We start from the raw sequence: 22,544 nt of genomic DNA, 5'->3' as shown, positions 1-22,544 counted from the left end.
TTGACATCGTATCTCTATATCCAGGATCAAAGATTGCACCTTTGTTGAGGAGGTTTTAAGATTATTATAGGAGTTTCTACTCTATTAAGGATTTGTTTCATAATGTTATAAAAAAAAAAGTTCCAAAAAAAGATTTTTAAGAATATTGTTAATTGTTTTTAGAAATAAAATTATGTTTGTAAATTCAAATATGAAAAATGGTTTTCTCAGTTTATTCTCTATAAAGATAGTACATATTTATGTATAATATAAAAAATTTTAAAAAAAATTTCATATTTTCAATTGTTACTCGGAATATTTTGTGAAAAACAACTTAAAATACCTAAAATTTATTATGAAAAATAACATATTTTTAGAACAAATTATAGAACACTGTTTTTTTTGTCAAAAATTGTAAATTGTGTTTTTTGAGCTAGAAAATTATTTTTTGTTATAAAATATAGAAAATTGTTTTCAAGAACTGTGTTAAAAAATGACCTAATACTTTGTTTGGATCATGTGAAGTTTGAGAGGAAATATATGGGAAAGAAAATAAAGGAAATAGGAGGAAAAAATTCAACAAAAATAAAAATAAGGTTTAAATTGAATAAAATTTTGTTACATAATTCTTCTTTCATCTTTTATATATTCAAAGGACAAGTAACTTAAAATCCTATAAATTTTATAATTATATTTGATTTTCTATGTATTTTTTTTTTTAATGATAAACCTTATAAGAGAGTTTGAATTCTTTTACATGTACTATATTTTTCCTTTCTTTAGTCTTTGTCATTCATTCGGGATTACTATGGGATGAGTTTTAACAACACTATCTTCATCGACTTTTGACATGTCATGAGTTTTGATATCATAAAAGTATCCTAAGTATATCAATTCTTATTTTAGAAGTTTGTATCATTTCTCCATGAAATCATATTAGTTTTGTCCTATTGAAAGTATTGCCATACAAGCATGCTCACATAGGATCTAGTCATTTGTCAAGCCCTATATATGCATATATGTTCAATTCATTCTACTGACATTTTAGAATGTCTTCCCTATGTAAATCCCAAAAACACCATTTATGAATGGAGTAACTCGTAATGTTTCACCCTTGACACTATTTATCATAATTTTTTTCTTTAATTTTTGGGTCTATAGATTCTTGCCAATTTATTGAGTCCTCTTTATGCTTAACTACAAAGGATCCCAAATTTATCATGTGTTCCATGAGAAAGTTACAAGTAAGCAATGATGACATTCGTTTGCCAAACCAAGAATTAAATGACTGTAAGATTTGTGGTCATTTTGTCCCTTTTTTTTTTTAGAAAATTTAGACATTGCCCATGTTTAAGTTCATTTTCTTCGCACCACAAGGTTGAATTTCCTTAATTCAACCATGAAAACATTATGATCATGTTCTAACCTACATAGACAACATTAGTAAGTCATTAAAGAGTGTTTCCTTACCTTGTTCACTTTAGTGTTATGCTTTGTTGATTCCTTTAATGATTATAGTAATAGACATGATTTTCAACTCCAAATATACTAGGTACACTAAGAAAAAGAGCTCGGAGTACTTACCAAAAATTATTACAACTTACTTTTATCTTACCACATTCTTCAAGTTTTCTAAGAACTATAGCCAATCATCATTCTTTGAGCTCATCACTCCAAATGCTATTGGGAACATGCAATCATTTGCATCATAAAATGAGACCAAAAAAAAAAAAAGTTTTACCATATTAGCCTCTCCATGTGATGATGTAACTATTGCTATAATTGGTCGACACTCCACTATAAATCCTTGATAAAAATTGCATGTACAATAATCAATTGCTCAAAATGGTTGGCATTTGAATAGGCAAGTTCCCTGATTGTTCATAGATTAGTTTGAACTATTCACTCACACATCTAAGATAATAAATTTTAGTAATGTTTTTGGAGGTCTTTAAATTCTCTCATTTGTCTTTTCCTTTAATTGTCAAGTTTGATTATAGAATAATCTCATTCCATGTTGTTGTATGAAGTCTTAACAAATTAGTTAAGGATGATAATCTAGAGTAGATCAAATAACATTATCAATAATAAGAAAGACTTGATTTTATCCCATACTGAAGGTTAGAATGAAGTCACATCATTCAAACTATGGTTATTAAAATTTCTAAATGTGTGTACTTAAACAACATTTGAGTCCCCAATTGCATAACCTCTACTTTTCCAAAGATATTCATTAACTGTGCAAATTACACTAATGTGTTTTGCCTTTTTTTTTTCTCTTAAACAAATAACAAAATCTACCCACTAATAACATTAAGTACACAACATCATGAAACTCCACAATATTTCAAAATGTTTGCCCATTAACTATAATAACAATCCCAAAGTAGGTTGAATCGAGTAGAACAACTTCTAATTTTGCATATTTGTGGGAAAACCTGAATGACTCAATTATATAAAGTCATTTAAGATTTCTATAGCATGAGAGACAATGCTATTTCCACAAAGGAAACCTACATATGAAAAATTAGAAGCATTTACTACTATAGGGGCATTGTCATAATAGAAAAGAAACAAATATGATGAAACCATTAAAATAGTTGTGAAATTATAGTAATAGGATGAACTCCTCACATACCAAATAGGTGTAAGCATTCTATCTTTTGTGGGAGTACATGAAGACACATATGCACAACAACACATGTTGAATAATAAAATCTTTGCAATGGATGTAACATCATTCAAAGGTAGCAAGCAAGATGGACCAAATTTCATTGTGAATTTACATCAATGTTTAGTTTAACACATTCTTTAGGGCTAAAATCATCATATGAAATATCCTCATTCACGATTATGGCATTTGTGCGACTATCCTAATAATAATAATAATAATAATAACATTATCATTATCTTAACATATTTGATTTTTAACCTAATGAGATGACGTTCTATTTCCCTTCAGAACTAATAATAAACAATTAATGATTTTCAGAATTTTCATCATCCTTTTTAAATTCATATCATGATTAGGCTATTTACTAATAGATATAATAACTTAAACGATTCAACATAAAAGAACGAACTTATTATTAATGCATTTGTGATCCAATCATCAAACTCTTGGTTAACAAGCTTATTAAGCTATAATGAAGTTTTTTAGTTAAATATAAAACATTACATTATAAATAACTTTTGAGTTAAATGAAACTTTTGAAAATATCATACTTATTCTTACCCTGGTATAGAAACTCTTCAAATTATTTGTATGTGTAAAATTAATAAAAATAATACACAAACTTTTACTTTTGTTTTGTTTTTTTTTTTTTTTTGTTTTTTGATTTTTGAATTTCCAAGTGAGCATTTTAACTAATAAAGATGAGAAAATGATTTAATTAGGAGGAGTCTAATTAGGCCTATAACAAAAGTCTTATGTTTTACTAGAAGTTACAAAAGCATGTCTGAGAAGTCCTATCTTATGATTGCTCAATTAAAATAGGTATTAAATGACTTATATATTAGTTGATACTAAAGAGAAAAAAAAGTTTACATGAGTTGAGTAGCAATAATCATTTTGCATGATATATTTTTTGTTAAATTGGAATGAAGGTATAGACTCACAAATCCATGGAAAATTGACATAGTAAAAAAAATCTAGGAAGGTTTAATCTATTAGATGCACACCATATCTTAGAAAAAACGTTGAATCAACAAAGAAAGAAAAAAATTAAAGTATACACTTAATTTGGCAAATGTACCTTATCTAACAAAAAAAGAACACATGTACAAAAATAACTTATGAACAATCAAAAAGGTACAAAGGATTAGGGGAAACAAATTATAATAATTACAAATTGGAAGACAAAATCATGTGATACATATTTTTAAGACAAACTAATCATAGACATATATTAATAGTTTATTAATCACACATGTAAGATCCCCAATATGTTAGCATTGATAAACTATTGTTTGTTTTTTAAAATAAAAATAAGAAAATAGATTATACATGGAAAGAAACTCTAAAGTCCTATAAACAACACATATCTTAAAGCAAAAAATAAAATAAAAAATCATCTATGATGAAAACAATTATAAATGATTGATAATTCACATTTTCTTAAATTCTCCTAAAATGTCATATTTCTATCAAAAGTATTTTATGAATTCTAAAAAAATACACATTAAATGACCTTAATCATGAATTTTTTTTTTTAACATGAAATGTTATATTGCAAGGATCGTTCTTGTCTATAAATTATATAAATGTCAAGGAAACAAAGCTTCTACGTATTTGGTATGTCAATTGATCTATACTCTATATGAAAAGATTCATATATGATTTGACAACTAAAGCCTTGTGATGAAAGGTAAGATACAATGATGGTTAAGGGATATTGAACCAACTTCAAAATTGGATTATAAAGAAGTCAGTATTTTCCTATAGGTCCCAACGGTCCTCACTTGAGCTGATATTCTTTGATGGTATGGTTTATGAGAGTTTGGTTGGTTCTTAGTTCACTTATGTGCATAAGGTCATTTTAGTAATTATATAAGATTGTATAGGGATTAGTAAACAGTCTTTTTGGACTAGGCTAATTGATTAATTGATCGTCAATTGACCTAATTAATCAATTATTGGATTAAGTGATTCGATTCTAAAATGGACTTAGATCACTTAAGCTCAAGGGAAGCCTATAAATACTCCTTTTAGGGGTTATGGTTTCACTTTTAACAGTCTTACTTCTTGTGTATTAAAGAGTGAGAGAGAAAAAAAATAGAACCCTAACATTCATCATCTTAAAATCTCCACCATCGTAGTGTCAAGCTTCAAGAATGAGTCATTGGGTGGAAGATTACTATGCTTATGAGATCTTCTACAGCTTTGAAGCTTTTTACATTGATAGGAATTGGTCTAGGAACATCCGAATCTTGGTAAACACATCTAAATCCTTACATATAGGTCTTAAAAGGTTTCAGATGCTATGTTTGCTTTTGTTGCTATGATCTAGAAGCCCTAGGAAGATTGCATGCTCCTAATCAAATCCAAGGTTAGGAAATTGATTAATTTGGGATTCCTTACAAAAACTAAAATTGTTGAACTTGGAATAGTGAAAAGTTTGAGGTTAGAAAATTTAATGGAAGAATGATTTTATGTTATATTGCATTAAGATACATGTGTTGTTGGTTTAACTAGGGTTGTCCGAAGCCTTACAAGTTGGGGACATGCTATCAACAACCATGTTTAATGAAAAGAATAATGAGTTTATAAAGAAAATGTATAATGTTATTCTATTGTGTTTCCATTGTGAAGTACTTCATAAAGTTGTTGAAAATGACATGATTATCAAGTTAATGATTGAATTTGGAAAGTATGTATATGATGAAGTCTTTTACAAATTGCTTATATTTGAAATAATAGCTATTCACTCCAGATAAAGGAAAGCACATCAGACCATTTTGATGAATTGAATAAAATTATTATGGATTGAAGGAATATTAATGTCAAAATTGATGATAAAGATCAAGTTATAACTTGTTGTGTTTCCCCACCAAATTCTTATAAGCTCTTTATAGATATTTTAATGCATAAGAGAGATATTCTCTCCATAGAAGATATCAAGGTAACCCTAAACTCAAAAGAGTTGAAGAAAAAAATGTTTGGGAGTATAGAAAAAAATCCAGATGAAAGTTTGGTAGCAAGAAGGAGAATAAGAAAGAAATACCATGGTTGGATAGCTCAATCTAGATTTAAATCGAAGTATCATGATAAAAAAATAATAATTTCCAATTGTAATAATGAATGACCCAATTTTAGGAATTGTCTAGAGTGTAAAGGGAATGAATAAAAGAAAATTTTATTTTGGTGATGTAATATATTTAGAGGAAAATTTAGATAATACAAATATCTTTTAAATTATTGCTAATAACTCAAGTAATAAGTGGATCCTTGATTTAGGGTGTTCTTATCATATGTCTAACAAACAGGAATTCGTTTGGTACCTACCAAGTTATAGATCGTAGCAAGGTTCTTAAGGGAAACAAAATAGCATACAATGTTATTGGATAAAGACAATTCAAATTAAGATATATGATCATATTGTAAATATGTTAATTGACGTAAGACATATTCCAATGTTGAAGAAAATTTTAATTTCTTTGGATACACTTGACTTTAATAGGTATACATATTAAGTTGTAAGTAAAATTATAAGAATCTTAAAGGATGCTCCTATTGCAATATTGCAATAAGAAAGATAGAAAATTAATGATTTTTCTATAGAATAGGCACTACAAGAAAATGTACTTTTCGTGACAAAAATTTAGGGGCGAATTCTAATTTTGTCTCTAAAAGTAACTTTTACCGATGAAATTTTAGATGTTGTCGATAATGCAAATTTTCTACAAACTTTTCCTAACGAATTTGAAATTTTTGTCGCTAAAAGATGTGGCGGGAAAATTTGGCGCTTTTTTTTTGGCGCAAACACTTTTGTGACAAAAATAAACTATTTCCCTATGAAAATATTTATCACTAATTATAATTTTTGGTGATGAAAATAATTTCCTCACTAAAAGTTACAACCTTTTATCTATTTTTGCTTACAAAATGGTTTCATCGGTAATTATATTATTTCCTGACAAATTGAGTAATTTTGTCACCAAATAATGTTATTAAATTGTGATATTAATAAAGAATATTAATAAATAAGTAGATTATTTATACTATGAAATAATACAATATATATTTGTTGACACTTAATATTTATACTATAATATTTTATTTATATAAATAATAATAAAAATTAAGGATCCACAAAATTAAATACTAGAATGTAGATTTATTTAAATTTAAATGTTCTATTATGTAATAATAGTATTGTTATCAAATAACAAAAATGTAAATTATTTAAGCAATTAATATTTATAGTGTAATATGTTATTTATATTTATATATATATAAATAATAACAATAGAAAATCCAAGATATGTAAGATTACATCCTATGATATAAATTTATTTAAATTTCAATATTATTATATGGTGCTACACATACATAAATACTACTAAATGATTTTTATTATATTAGGTAAAAGTTATCCATACAAGTCCAATGTAGTATTAAATTTATGTTAGCTATGAATAAGTAAATTTATTCAAAATCATACATTATCCACTCAAGAAGTAAATTTATACTAACATTTAGTTACCTAGTTTAAATTAATAGATTTTTTTTTAATTATTACTTGGTTTTTAAATAATTGGTCAGAATTAACTTTCTCAAATAAATTGTCTAGTATCTATAAAAACATTCTACCTACATAAAATTCCAAATATTATTTATGTGTACGAAGATATCATATATTATTAATAAATAAATAAGTATAAGTTAAATATTATATGATATAATATATTGTAAGTACTATATGCCTAGCTCTATTTTCATATTTACAAAATAAAAAATGTCTGATATATATAGCACTTATGAAATTCTATATAAATATAAAGTTTTTTTAAAAGTTTTCAACCACATCTTTATTAATAATTGGTTATTTTATTTTTTATTGATCAATTATATATTTATTATTTTTAATTATTAATTACTAATTTATCAAAATTGATTAGTTATTAAGAATAAAATCTTAAATTATACTGCAAAATAGTAACTTCTATGGCTACTAACTTGTAAAGGAGTTTTTATACTTGTATGTATTTTTAATCAAATATTTAAAACAAATGTAGTTATAAAAATAATTGAAATATATCATAAATTATTATATGATTTATATTTATAGTGTTTCATCATGTTTGATATTTTTGTTTGGAATAGATGAGAAAGGGAAAGAAAAAAAAATGATGTAGAATCCTAATTTCATTTTGATCATTATTTTATTAATGTCAATATGAGTATTACACTTTGGCATTCTCCTAACATTGTCTTTCAATTATACTTTTATTTTATATTTCAAATTTATCACTTTAATCCATAAGTCTGGAATTGAATTTATTCTAGCTATTAATAAACTATAGTCCTCTAATTTGTTCTCATTCAACATTAGGTTTGTTTAGAGGTGACAAAATTTGATATGACTTGTCAATATGACTTGAATCTAACACCCTTTCATGATTTTGGGTTGAGTATAATTGAGTTCAAGTCAAATTCATGTCGATTATGGAGAGTGACCTTAAATAATATAAGGTCCCAATTCTGATCACCAATTGGTTTTCAAAACAAATGGGGGCCTTGTCATAAAATACTCTATGGTTAAGCGTGCTGCAGTCAAAGAAATCTTAGGATGAGTGACCCACTGGGAAGTACGGAGCACCTCGATCTACAAGTGGTATCAGAGCTTGGTCACATGTTTGACGGGTGAGCTAGCACTGTGGGTGAATGGCAAAGGTCTGGGGCATGGCCAAGACAACTAACAAAGACGGTAGACTATCACCGACGAAATTAATTTGTTACCAAAAATATTTTGCAATAAAAATAAAATTCGTCGGCATTAAATATTGACGACTTTTGGGACAAATTTTATTTTTTTTGTGACAAAAATTCTTACTTTTGTCGATGAAATATTTCGTTTGAAAACACCTTCAGTGACAAAATTTTATTTCATCAAGGAAAACTTTGGACGATGAAATAAGATTTTTGTCACGAAACTTTTAACGACGGGTCTAGGGCGACGAATAAGGCACGAAAGAATTTTCGTTGGGGAATGTTTTTATAGACGAAACTTAGACTTTCAGTGACAAAATATTTTGTCGCTAAAAGTCAATTTTCTTGTAGTGAGGGTAACATGATTATAGGTGCAACCACTATTTTAACCTTAAAATCAATTTTAAATTCCACCAAATTATGATATTTGTGGCTTGGGCATATGAGTGAGAGATGGATGAAAATTTTGAGCATACATGGTTTGCTTGATAGATAAGAATTGAAAGAGTTAGATTTTTGTGAGCATTGTGTGTTTGAGAAATATTATAGGATTAGGTTTAGTATAATTTTTCATATGATTAAAAGTACTTTGCATTATATTCATTCAGATCTTTAGAGCCTTTCTCAAGTTATATCAAATAGTGGTGGAATATATATATATATATATATCAAATTTCATTGATGACTATTCTAGAAAGGTTGAGCTTATATTTGGAAGTATAATAATAATGTTTATGGAAAATTTAAAAGGTATAAGGCTATGATAAAAAAAAAGCATATGGAAAAACAAAATAAGCTCTTGAGAACTAATAGGAATAAGAATCATTTACAAAAGATTTTAATGAGTTCTCTAAGACGAAGGTATATTGAGACATTGCATGGTTAGTCATGCTCCATAACATCACGGTATTGCAAAATGAATTAATATAACTCTTTTAGAGAGAGCACATTATATGCTTTTAAATATAGAATTGTTGAAGGATTTTGAGCTAAGTAGTTAATTCAATTTTTTATCTTATGAATGTATCTTCAACAATTTCTATTGATTATAGGATTCCTGAAGAGGTATGACCTGGTTCCCTTACTAAATGTATAAATTTGATACTTTTTTTGTTGTCTTGTTTTTGCTTACGTGAGTGAAGGACGAAGGCAAGCTAGAACCAAGAGTAAGGAAGTGTATATTTTTCAAGTTTGCAGATGGGGTAAAAGGGTATATGTCATGTTTTATCAATATAAGGCGTTTTAATCGGTTTATCTAGCCTTGACAAGAAAAATGGTCAAATGTGATTAAAACAAACCACTTTGAAAGAGTTAGTTGATTTGATCCAAAATATGTGTTCTAATGGCATGTATTCAATATGATTTATACACCATAATTCCTTCAAATCATCCGACTTGACCCAAATCGATGTTAAAGCCATAACCATGAGTTTAACTTGCATTTTGGGGATTTATATTAGGTTCAAGGGAAGAAAATGGTGCAAATTCAATCACTTTATATTTTGAAAGATCAAGAAAATGTTAAATGAGGAAATGAGCAAGTCAAGACTCATGGACTATGAGGAAAGGCAAGACGAGGATGTCATGAGTTTGGGAGATGAGGATTGATCATTATGAAGTAAGAAATAAGGCACGTAAACATGGGCAATGAGACATGAAGCAAATTCATCAAGTTGCATGGAAATTTGGAACTCAAAATTTGGTAGTAACATGTGTTTTGGCTTTAAGGCAAAGTTTAGAGCACTTTCTAAAGTCCATTTTAGGCAATCCATATATCATTTTGAAGCTCTAGAAGTCAAAATCTAACGCTTCAAATGGTGTATAAATCGGAGTTGAAATAAAGAAGTTATGATTGTTTAAAAACAATTGTGTGGAGTTAAATGACCATTTCAAAATGATTTCAAAATTCAACTTATGAATTTGAAATCCAATTCGAAATTATCCCAATTTTGAAATCATAGACTGCCACATTGATATTTCACCTCCTTTACATCAGGAATTGTATCTTAGGCACTCCATTCGCCCCAAGTGGGCACCATATAACTAGAAATCATAATTTTATTATTTTTTAATTATTTTAGGTAATTATTTATAAAATAAGTGGCCAATAGAAACATGTCACGTGTTAGGTTTTTTGGTGAAAACTATAAAAACTCGATATTTAGGTTTTCTAGGGACTTTTGGATTTTTCCTAAGAGTGGAAATGGCTTGATGATTTTTAGGAGGAGAGAAGAAGACTTTGAAAGTTTTTCTTTGTTTGTTTTCTTTTTTCTTTTTATTATCGAATAAATTATTGTTTTTAATTTCTTTGAAATTAAGAATGGTTCTTTTTTTTTTTTTTTATGGCCTATGTATGTGAGGACATGCCCATAAGAGGTTAAAAAGCCATCTTGGGATGAAACATGAAAACCTAGGGTTAGATCCAAAAGGAAACAATGGGTGAAACAATAGAATGAATGAAATGTTAGAGAACTAGCATTGAGATCAAAACACCCTCTAAAGTTAGTTTGACTTAGGAGATGATACAATTGCATGTTCCTTAATACTAGGGATTCTAGGTAATTCTTGATCCCTAGTTATCAAATGTTTTGTCATTGTTATATATCATAAGATAAATCTATATAGAGTGGTAAAAGCCTAAAAACCTTAAACCTAAACCTAGATTTCATGTTCATTAATTTGTTAAGTAATTATTCAATGGAATAAAATATTAAAAGTTATAATACAGATCAACTCTGAGGTATGAGACTTAGGTTGATCTTGTTAGACCATGCATTTTAATTATTCTAAGACTATTAAATTATATACCCTTGTTTCGCTTCAAGGTTTATACTCGAAGTTAGATTGTGGATCCCCAATCTTGATTAATTGAATTAAAAATCAATAATTATTCTTTAATATAAATAGGTTTATTTTGAAAAAATTTATCCATATTTCATTATGATTTATTTGAATTAAGTATTTTTTACCGTTAGTAAATAATTAATCATTTGAATCTAAAAACAAATAAGCATATTAGAGCTAATCTCAAAGGATGACAACCTAGAATACTACAAAATCTTGGTAACTCTATCTATGTTTTTTTTTTGCCAGAGTTATCATGTATTTAGACGTTAGTATTTTATTTACAACAAAGATTTGCAGTCGTTAGTAACCCATAAAGAAAAATGATTCAATATCTCTTGATTTCCCTTCAAAAACCATCAAAAAAGCATTTAAAAAAAAGCCTACTCATTAGGTTATACTAGGCTAGTTGAGCAAACACTAAGACTTGCTAGATTAGAGCTTTTAACTAGATGACTGTTCTTTGCAATTTTCAATTTTTTTTCTTGTTTTTGTTCATTCTTTTAAGCCTTAAAAGCCTTGAGACCTTCCTAATCTTCTCTCTCTCTCTACTTTTCATTTTTTTTCTCTATTCTCCTAGTAGAGATTTGAGCTCCAAACTTGAAGCTCCATTCGCTTCTTCGCATTATCAACTCTCATCTTCTCACTCTTTCTATTGCTAGTGAGCTCCACGGATGCATTATCAATGCCTTGAGAGACAATTTAGAGTTACCACCAAAGCCCCAACTAGCATGACATACATTACACCTAATAGTCATAGGAAGTCACCTTGTATATATTGCAAGCTATTCAAATAAGAGACATTCTATTTACCTTCCAAGTAATAGCTCTTCAACTTCACTCCACCTTCTATAAATAGCTAGCCATGGAGGACATAAAAATAAAGAAAGAATGAGTAAAATAGTATAAGAGTAAGAGAATGTGAGGAATAAAAAGGAAAAACTCATCTTCCTCTAAGTGTAGTTGTAATCTTATACTTATATTTTTATTTTTATTTTTATTTTTAATCTTATCATTTTTCCTTGGTACCATAAGTGTATGATTTTCTTTTTTAAGGTGAGGGTGAGCTTAGTGTCATAGAGTTAGGCATTTTTTTAAACTCGTGCGACACTTACACAAATCAAGACACTTGATTATGCTAAGTCAGTCTTACTCTCGATGCTTAGGAAAAGACTTACGTCTGTGATAGTTCATATCAGAGTGTGGTTATGAAGTGGGTATAGTAAAAGAAGCATGTCGGGCTCCAACGTGGATGAGATTAGTGAGCAAACCTATGGGAGGAAGACTGAGCCTGCTGCATGAGGCTGAGGCAGGAAGAATAAATCTCATGATACCTTAGCCAACATAGAGGCGAGGCTAGCCAAAGTGAAGCTAGCCATGGTAGGCACCCAAGAAATGGTGGACTTGTTTAAGGCATGAAAAAAGGCTTAGAGGATCTAAGTGAGCAAATCTAGGACCTTCACGAGGGGGTGCTTGTCTCACAAGTTTAGTCGGTGTCACATGAGGAGTTCATGTCCTTCAAAGACAAGGTCATGAGTATGTTTGCTAGCATGAAGTTAAGGATGGAAGCCTTGGTTGCACGCATGGAGTCCCTACAAGAGCTGATCATCTACAAGGCCATTGTGTCCACGTGAGTCATGGCCACACGGGAGACATCTAGGGTGGAGGTGCCAAATCCATAAGGGTTTAGTGGCAAACAGGATCCCAAGGAGTTGGATAACTTCTTATGGCATATGGAGCAATACTTCGAGGTTATCACACTAATTGACGAGGCGATTAAGGTAAGGACTACGACTCTCTACCTTACTAACATGGCTGCTCTATAGTGGCGTCAGAGATTCACAGATATAGAAAAATGCATTTTCACCATAGACACATGGGATGACTTTAAGAGGGAGATCAAGATACAGTTGTATCTACTTGGCTAGAAAGAACATGAGGTGTCTCAAGCACACAAACTCAATTTGCGACTATGTCAAGGAATTCTCTTCGCTTATGCTTGAGATTCCTAAATGACTGAGGGGGAGTTGCTATTCAACTTCATGGATAACCTGTAAGAATGAGCCGAGCAATAATTAAGACGTCAAGGTGTTCAAGACTTAGCCACTACTATGATAGTAGTGGAGTCTTTGATAGATTATAAGAAGAGAGACTCCTCCAAGGTTGAGTGTTTGAAGGATAACCATGTCATGGGTGAGGGAGACAAGGTTTCGAGGGACCACAATGCTCTTAAAATGGGATCAAACAAGACGCTTAACGTTCGAGAAGAAAAATGTAAGACGAAAAGGAAGGATTTTATGCCTAAAATCAAGTGCTTCTTGTGTGATGGTCCACATTGGGCATGAGATTGTCTAAAGAGGAAGGCACTAAGTGCCATGATCAAGGAGAAGGAACAGGAAGATGAAGCATATATGGGCTCGATGCAACTATTAGTGTCCTTCAAGTCAACCCAAAGCGTAGTACACCTAAGACTTCTTTTCTATCAAGGGTGCAAGTAAAGAATGTAAAAAGAGAGTGAGCTGGGTAGCCTGCCCACACATGGACAAGGTTACCAAGGGAAATGTGAACTCAATGGGTAAGAGGAAGCAACACTCCAAACATCGAAAGTGTAGGTGTCTGCTTTCATTCAAGGCCTCACAAGATAAGGAGGTGAAGAATATCTTGGTTGAACGAATCACCAGGAGACAAGAGGTCTCTCATGTGATAGACTATCTAGTATGATGGAAATGATTACCTAAGAAATAGGCAAATTGGGAACATGTGGATGTCTTGAGAAAGTTCTAGAAACACTTTGAGAGGTTTCAAGTTGAGGCGACGACGGGGACATGGACAATAGGAGTGGGGGAGAGTGTCAAAAGATGCTTCAAATGACCTTCCCCATGGGCTTATATAGGGGAAGGAAGCTTCTAGAGACCCTTGGAGTCATCTACACTTAGCTACAAGATGAAAGAGTGTGAAAGGTTCTAAAAAAGGTTAGAGACACCCACACTCCTCTATATCAAGGGTGGAAGATAAGGGAAACTTATGGGATATTCTAGAGACTTCCAAACATGTCTTGTAAATACTTGTACATAACTTCTGTATAAAGTCTTCTAGATAATTCTAGAATAGTAGGGAACTTTTGTGGGTTCCAGAGAGTTCCATTGGTGCTTATAAATAGGTAAGGGCCTCATTTAGCCAAGGCACCACCCAAATCACTTCCTAACCAAGCAAGTAAGCTTCCTAAGCACTTGTAAAGCTTTCTTTGAGCAATAAAAGCTTCCATTCTTCAAGAGTTGTCTACTATGTCTTTTAAAGCTTCTAAGTCGTGAACATTTTAGCCTAACAAGTTAAGCATCGGGAGTAAGGCTGACTTAGCAAGACCAAGTGTCTTGACTTGTCTAAGTGTCGCACGAGCTTAGGAAAAGACTAAGTCCGTGACATTAGGTTCATGTTCAATTCATCAAAGCTTAGTTAAGGCAGGTTAGGGTAAAGACCAACACCTTTATCGTTGTCACCATGTGTCATCTTTCTTTGAAAATGTCTTGAACGGGTGGTAGTTGATGGAATGATGATCAAGGTGTGGAGCTCTTATAAGACCTGATCGATCTTATGTTGTACAATTAATTGAGGAGGTGAGAACCCTTCTAACAGTGTCAATATAGATATGGGTCATAAATTTTATAAACATAAAGCCTAACTTGAATTAGTATTTGGTGTATTGAGGGGGAAATGGGCAAAAAGAGCAAAAACTCTATGGTATGGTGCTTATCTAACTTAGTGTCATAAGAGAAAAATGCCTAGAGCAAATCAAAATCTTAACTATTTTTTGTTTGTTTAATTTTTATTTTTATTTTTCAACCCCTAGTTCAAAATTCAATATCAAAACTACAAACAAACTTCATTTCTATCTCTTTTTCTTGAAATAGATTTTCATCCACTTCCATTGGGTTCAACTATTGGGATTTTTTTTCATGTACTATAAATTTAAAGTCCTTGAACTTGGGGACTAGCTAACAACAAGAACACAATTCTGAAACTCAAGTAATCACAATAATGAAGAGTCCAATTCATGTGATTTCTTAATAATATTAAGAAAGAATAGGTTTTTCTAATATGTGCTCTTATATTTCTTTTTAATGAGATTCATGATTTATTATTAATATAATTTCAATAATATTTCTATTACTCTTTTGAAATAATAAATACAAATATATTAGATAGCCTTTAGAATATCTTGGAATTAAAATTAATCATTTTTCTTTAGGAAATGGACTTAAAGCTTTATAGTGGACATCCAAGGCCAATCTCCGGACTGGGCCCAGCCCATACGACCCATTTCTTCCTAATGCAACTTAATGGGCTCCAGGTGAAGATACAGAGAAGTGACGAAGAAGAAGAAGGCGAAAGGAGGCTGAGCAATGGCTTTGGAGAAGTATGCATCGACAAACCCTAATACAATCCATACAGACGTTCTCTCCGAGGCTAGACAAGCCTGCTACAAGGTCATTTTCTTCATTCCCATTTTCATTCTCTTCTCTAATTTGATTTTGAATTTGTACTCTGATCAATCGATTATACCCAGTAGGCACGTGATGCTTTCTACACATGTTTGGAAAAGGAATCGAACAAGAAACCCACGGAAATCGCGTCAGTGGGCCTCCTCTACCCGGTCGAATGCAAGGAATCAAGGGCTCAATATGTGAGCCAGTGTCGACCCACTTGGGTCAGTACCAAAACCATTTGTTGACTCACCTCTATTTTTTCCTTTTCCTTTTTAGTTAGTTTTGAAATTCTGACGTGATTTTTTTGTTGCATTGGTCTTTAGGTGAAGCATTTTGATCGGCAGTATTGTTCCAAGAAGAGAGTTCAGAGGCTTTTGGATGATAATGAATCCAGAAGAGGTCCGTTGTTGCTTCCACAACCTTATACTTTCAAGAGAGATTGATTGATTTTTTTTTATATATATTTTGAATTCCAGTTTGTCTATTTCTGATTTGTTAAAAAATTATCTGTTGTCCTGCGTCAAGTTTTTTGGTTTTTGCAATGTAAAATGAATTTAAGATGGAATAGTGATGGTCAAATATGAAAATCTTTGCTTGTTCTTGTGGGTATTTTTTATTTATTTTTTTATTTTTTTAAATTTCCATGTTAATCTTTATATTATCTATATAATGGTTTTCTCAACTTGGAAGGAATGACTGGCTGGTGAAATATTTCCTTATGAAAATTGATGACTGAGTTTCAAGAGCAACAAATATTCTAGGTATACTTGAAGTGTAATATACGCTCATAGGTTGGGTTAATCCACTTTGGCAGGGTTGTGAGGCTTTGCCTAAGGAAGATGGAAGCAAATGTTTAATGGATCAATGTGATAAATTATTGGGTGACTCTTTTATCATTAACCCAAGTTGAAGTTAGAGTGAGGAGTTCTTGAATGGTTTTTGGGCTTTGATGCAACACTAGGAAACTGGTGATTCCCTGGATTGCAACGTTGCTGGCATTATCAATGAACTTAAGCACCAATATATGTGGATCTCACAAAATGTATTTCTATCATGAATAATGAACATAAATGTCAAACTTGTTGATGTTGTTTTTTTGTTGATTCCTGAAGTTTGTATGCTTTTCTGGCCATTTTCTTAATTATTTCTAGGCAGTTGACTTGGGTCGCTGCATGAGCACTTGAAAGAATGAAGTTCATCTTTTAGTTTCCACTGCCTAAGTGGTTTATAAAGGCTTTGTATGAGGAAGCATTGCTTATTGTTAATAAAGCTTCATCTTTTGTAGATTTATAGATAGCATCTTGTATGTATCTAAAGCATTGAAACAAATAAAACACAAAATTACATTAGAGGGATATTGACCTGACATTAATCAGAGTCATAGAACATTTTATATGTTTACCTTGATTGGGACATAAATAGCACTCCATAAATAGGAATGAGACTTTTAGGCCTTTTTTTCTCTTTTTTTGATAGGCAAAAAAATAATATGAACTAAAAGGTGCCTAACAAAATGGAGGCACCACACTACCACATAGGAAGTATACTATGCACACCAAGGTGAAGAAAGAAAGAACCAAAACACCACCAATTGCTACTCCATGCACAAACTAACCACAAAATCATGTAAAGCATATTTGATTCCAATCGCCAAACAGCTTGACCAAGAGATCAAAGGCTTTAAAAATGTGTCTTTAATTGTGAAAAAGTTTGCATAGTGCCTTCATAAATTCTTCTATTTCTCTTTTTCTAAATGGTTCAAAACAAGTATAAATGGGTCACTTTCCATGCCAATTTCTTTCTTTGGTCCACAAAACAGCATACCACCAGGTGACAAAATCATGGACCTTCCTCTAAAGGACCAGCACCATCCTAAACGAACAAAAAATAAAAAAACCAAAGATTGTATGACCACTCACATTGGATGAGAATATGGTTAGTCTATTTTTCTTGATTCTTGTATGAGCAACACCTATTTATCAAAGTCTATCCTCTTTTTATTTAATGATCAATTGTCAAAATTTCTCTCTAAGTCGCTTCCCAAGCAAAGAAGCAACCTTGGATGGCACTTTGGAAGCCCCTCCTCTAAAGGGTTTTTGCACTATAGATTATAGAATGTCTCACACCTTTGTGCTGTCAAAGTACTAGACCTCTTTTAAGCAAGGTTCCCTGCCTTCAGCTCCCTGAGTAACTTGGTTCACTGATCCTGGAAAAGAATGCCTCGTTGAGAGAACTTCTGGGCTTGTCAACTATAACCGGCTGTGTCATTATATTTTCTGCCCAAATAGTTGGAATTTAGGTCTTTTTTTCTTGTTGTTTTCACATCCATATGTTGTTATCTATCATTAGCTCAATAGCCAATAATGCTTTGCATGTCAATGCAATGTCCTTGCTTTGAAATGAAGACCTTATTCTTGGTTAAGTGAAAAGCATTCTAGCTGTCACAGTGCAGTACTGTTTGATACTGCCTCTTCCTCAGTTCTATGACCAACCTGGGCAACCCCAGAGCCGTATTCTTTGCCTCTACAATTATCGTAGACTGTCTCAGATATAGATGAACCAACTTGGGATTACCGGATCACCAACTAATGGCCTACTAGCCAAAATGAATTTAGACAGTTTGTGCCAGTCAACTCTTTTTTTGACTTATGCTTGTAAAAATAAGAACCAACATCTATAAATTCCTTCCATGTCATGGTCTTTTCTTAGAGTCGCCATTTTTACATGCTAATGGCTCTAACTTGGTGAGAGATGTCTGGTCTACTATATAAACCACGGCAACAAACTTTTCATGATGCCAACCACAGAACCAGAAACAAGTAGCTATTTTCTCCTCAGTAGAATGGCCCCAGGGTGCAGATAACCCAAAATGACTGGCTTTTGAAGTCCTAAACCAGTCTGCTGTTGTTTCCCAAGCAAAGAAGCCAACCTTTGAAGGCACAAAGGATCCCCAAGAAGGCCTTGTTGGATAAAGGGCCCTGTGATAGAATTCAGCAGTAAAACAACTGTCCCTAGATACCCTTCCAAACTAATCCATCTTTCCTTCAATTGCATAAACACCTTTGGGTGTTTTAATAAAATTTCTAGTGGGCCTCGGTTCCAACAATCACAACCCTCTTCCACATGTCAATAATTTGCTCACTTTGCCGCTCTCTCAGCTCCAATACTGAACAAAACTGAAAACATGATCCTTCAAAGATGACTCCTTGCAGCAAAAATCAGTCTGAAACTTTTTTCTTTGCCTGTTACCTAGGAACATACTAGTAAAAGGATTAAAAACATTCCACCTATCTCAGACAACTTCCCAGAACACCTGAACCAAAGGTTTGTATTCTCTAGGACACCAAACCCATGTTTCCTCTTCAATCTGCCCAATATGACCTTCCTCTGCAGTCGTCCTCTCTCACAAGCAATCTCCATGGCCACTTATTTAAGATTTCCAATTTAAAAATCAACAAGCATTTAATACCTAAGCCACCCTTCTAGTTTTAAGTGCAAACAATCATCCAATTAACCAAGTGAACCTTCCTTTTCACATTCCCACTTATGTCCCCATGGGAAGTTTCTCAAGCACATTGCAACCTAACACTGACATCACAAAAAAGGACATACAATAGATAAATGAACTAGACATGATGCTTTTGCCAACTATCTATAGAGAAACACCACCATTTCTAGGTTGCAAGACCTTTTAGCAAACCTCAAAAGAAGCATCCAAAAGGCAAACCCAAATTGTTGGATTGCAAACTACCTAGTACCTGCTGTGCACCCCAAACTCAATAGCTAACTCCAAATTCTTCACAATTGTCAACCGTGTCTTTTCCAAATTACCAGAAACCATCTCAAGCTGAAGGAGAATGCATCTCAAATAATGGATTTGATCAAAATCTACCTCATAAAATAATGAAGCGTCACCAAGATAAGGCAAGTGGAAAAACTCCAAACTTTCATCCTTTGCCCCCACCATAAACCCCCTTAAGAGGATATAATACCATGATCTGTTTTTCCCGGAAAGGCATTCCAAGAATCCGAAACTTTCCAACTACCTTCTTAAGTTTGTTTGCTAGGACCTTGGTCAGCAGAATATACAAGCTACTAGCCAAATTAATCGGCCTAAAATCTTTTATGGCCTCTGCCCCACCTTTTCTTGGCACCAACACCACAAAGGTAGCATTAGAACTTTTCTCAAATAGAAACAAAAGGAGGAAGATCCCTCAGTGAAGCATCATGTCTCTGCTGTGTACCCCCAGTTTTTGCCAGAATGCCATAGTAAATCCATTAGGACCAGGGGTTTTTATCACTAGTGAGGTTGTAAAGAGCCACCAGAAACTCTTTTCTGAACACCCATTTAAGAGCATCTCTGTTAACAATGAAATGCTTCTGCCACTACTTAGAGGTGGCTTAGGTTCACAAAGTGATCTCTTGAACTCAAATGTCCTCAAGATCAAACTTAAGTACCATGGCAACATAATCCAAAAACAAGTCCGCTTCAGCATGGGAGACTAGATTTTTCTGGAGTGAGTCTCTTCCTGTCTGAGCATGCCTTTGAAATTTTTAATTCATCCTGTAATGTTGCTCCATTCTTCCTGAAGGCCCATTTGCAACTGATAGCTTTTCTTTCCTTAGGTAGCTCTACAAGCAATTGTTTATGTGCATTGAGAATCACTTCCTTCATAGCATTCTTCCACTTTCCCTCATCTTGCAAACAGTAGCATGCAATAAGAATGTGGTTACCATTACAAACAGGTGCAAACTGAACGGCAATCATATACTCAAAACCCAGATTAGATTGGTGCTCTCTTGATCCTCTGTTCTCCATCCTCAGAATACATGTGGAGTCTCCTTGTGTTGTGCATCATTATTCTGTTTTTAAGGTCTCACCTTGAGAGAATGGTGGGAGTTAAAATTGCTTGGATCAGAGCATCTGGATCTGTCTAAAGTGCAACTTCTTTCTCGCATAAACATCTGGTGCTTGGATTAGCTTCCTTGTTTGCTTTAATAGTGTTCTGCATGTCAAAAATAAAATCTCCACTGGCGATACCTTCTGTGGTTTTATCCCTTTGATATAGCTCTTTGCTTCTCATAATGGAGAATAAGGTATCTGGTGGACTATTGAGTCCCCGTAGTTTGTTGGCCCACTTAGCGCTTTTATGCATGCTGGATAATCATATGCTTTCAAGCCAGTGATCAGCCAACTGTCACACCTAATGCTTGGTTAAGACACCAAACTTTTGTACTACCTTTTTGGCTAATGCTTTTTGTGAGATTTTAATTCCATGGCAGTAGACACTGATTATCTCACAAGTTAGCATGCCATACAATACAAACTCAGAATTCCAGTAGGTGGATCAACTTGCAATGTCATTATACTGTGCCCTTTCCACAAAGGTAATACTCTTTATTTCTTCTTTATGGAGTCTGACTAGAACCCCAAAAATCAGGGTGTACACTGTACACATTCCAATACTTAGTAATTCATGCTGTCTTAAGTTGAACATTGCACGACATCCATTGTATGAAAATAGACTGCTTTATTCTTAAGAATAGAGCTAGCTGCATGACCAATAGATTTTCATGAGGTATATGAAATTCAAATTCCTGATTAATTGCTTCTGATAAATTTACTGAAATCTTATGAGTAAAAAGAATGTGAAGAAAAGAAGTGTGGTCTAACTTGCTTATGAAAACAGCTTGGTTCTTTTTTGGCTATAGCTCTTCTGTAAGGAGCTTGAAAATAGAAGTTGCTAAGATCGCTTTTGAGAAGTTTCCCAGAAGCTTATCAAGGTGAAGATTGTGACAAAAATGCTTTCCTTGTGACAAGTTGATTTCTAACTTGGTGTCTAGAGCTTGTGGAGACAGATTTAGAGAGAATCACCTCGGGAAATGTCCTAAAGGACAAAATGAATCTTTGAGAAACAACAGGATTCATTTCTTTTTGTTGATGGCAAGATGTATGAAACTCAGATAGTGAACAGTTGTTATTTAATATGATTGGGATCAGAGCTTTCAACCTGGGCATGTTTGCATCATGCCAGTCATGGCCATTCAGGATTTTATATTTGTTGGCAAAGCCCACTCTTGGTGGTTCTCAGCATCGGCAGTACTACTAGAAGATTTACAAACCTCCATTGAACGTAAAACACAGAGTGTGTCCTGCCTCATTTTTCTTGGCCAAGCTAGTCTCCTAAGAGAGGTCTTAATATTATGTTTTTGAAGTTCTTGTTTGCTTTTCCTCTCAAAAATATTGCCTTGCTTTATTCCTGCCTCTCACAGAGGGATCTCTTTATATTCATTTCTGGACTTGAAAAAGGGCAAGTTTATCAACAGTTGCTTGATTTAAGAATTTTCTCAGAAGCTGGGTTTTCTCCTCCTGAATGATTGAAAAACTGAAGTTCTGCACACAGTTTACTTATAAATTACCTTTCTCTTCTTTCATTTTGCTAAGGGAAAAAGGGTACAAGGAAATGATATTTTATTTTTGTGATGCATAGAGATTGAAATCATCTATGATTGTTCTTTTTTTTTTTTCTTTTTTCTTTTTTCCAATACATTTGTTGCCCTGTTCATTTATTTTTTTTCAATTTTGAGTTCCTTGATCAATTTTATTCTTTTTATTGATTCCTAAAATTAGTACTTCCAATGGTTAGACGTTTTTGTAGTGTTAGATCAGCCTTGTTCCTCAATTACCTTTCCTAAACTTCAGCTGCCACTTCACCCTGGCTCTAATCTCTAATTGTTTAGACTCTATTGCACTTTTGAATTCCAACGAACTATACCCCATTCCCTTTCTTGTATTATATTTGGGA

The 22,544-nt window shown here is 32.4% G+C and overlaps 1 protein-coding gene across 3 annotated transcripts; it reads left to right on the top strand.

The window, feature by feature from the left end:
• Window positions 1-15,586: 15,586 nt before the first annotated feature.
• Window positions 15,587-21,748, top strand: LOC117924616. 3 transcript variants are annotated; one of them, XM_034843292.1, is made up of 4 exons: window positions 15,587-15,738; window positions 15,822-15,959; window positions 16,062-16,137; window positions 21,429-21,748. In XM_034843292.1, the coding sequence occupies exons 1-4, from the start codon at window positions 15,655-15,657 to the stop codon at window positions 21,524-21,526; spliced, it is 396 nt and encodes a 131-aa protein (XP_034699183.1). In that variant the 5' UTR covers window positions 15,587-15,654; the 3' UTR covers window positions 21,527-21,748. The 3 variants fall into 3 exon arrangements, with proteins under 3 accessions (XP_034699183.1, XP_034699184.1, XP_034699185.1); XM_034843294.1 differs by lacking the exon at window positions 21,429-21,748 and adding an exon at window positions 16,553-17,032 and having other exon boundaries at window positions 15,595-15,738; XM_034843293.1 differs by lacking the exon at window positions 21,429-21,748 and having other exon boundaries at window positions 15,593-15,738; window positions 16,062-16,420.
• The last annotated feature ends 796 nt before the right edge of the window (window positions 21,749-22,544 follow it).

The sequence above is a fragment of the Vitis riparia genome, chromosome 11, assembly GCF_004353265.1.
Source record: "Vitis riparia cultivar Riparia Gloire de Montpellier isolate 1030 chromosome 11, EGFV_Vit.rip_1.0, whole genome shotgun sequence".
Classification (NCBI taxonomy): domain Eukaryota; kingdom Viridiplantae; phylum Streptophyta; class Magnoliopsida; order Vitales; family Vitaceae; genus Vitis; species Vitis riparia.
This window is presented reverse-complemented; position numbering and strand designations above follow the sequence as displayed.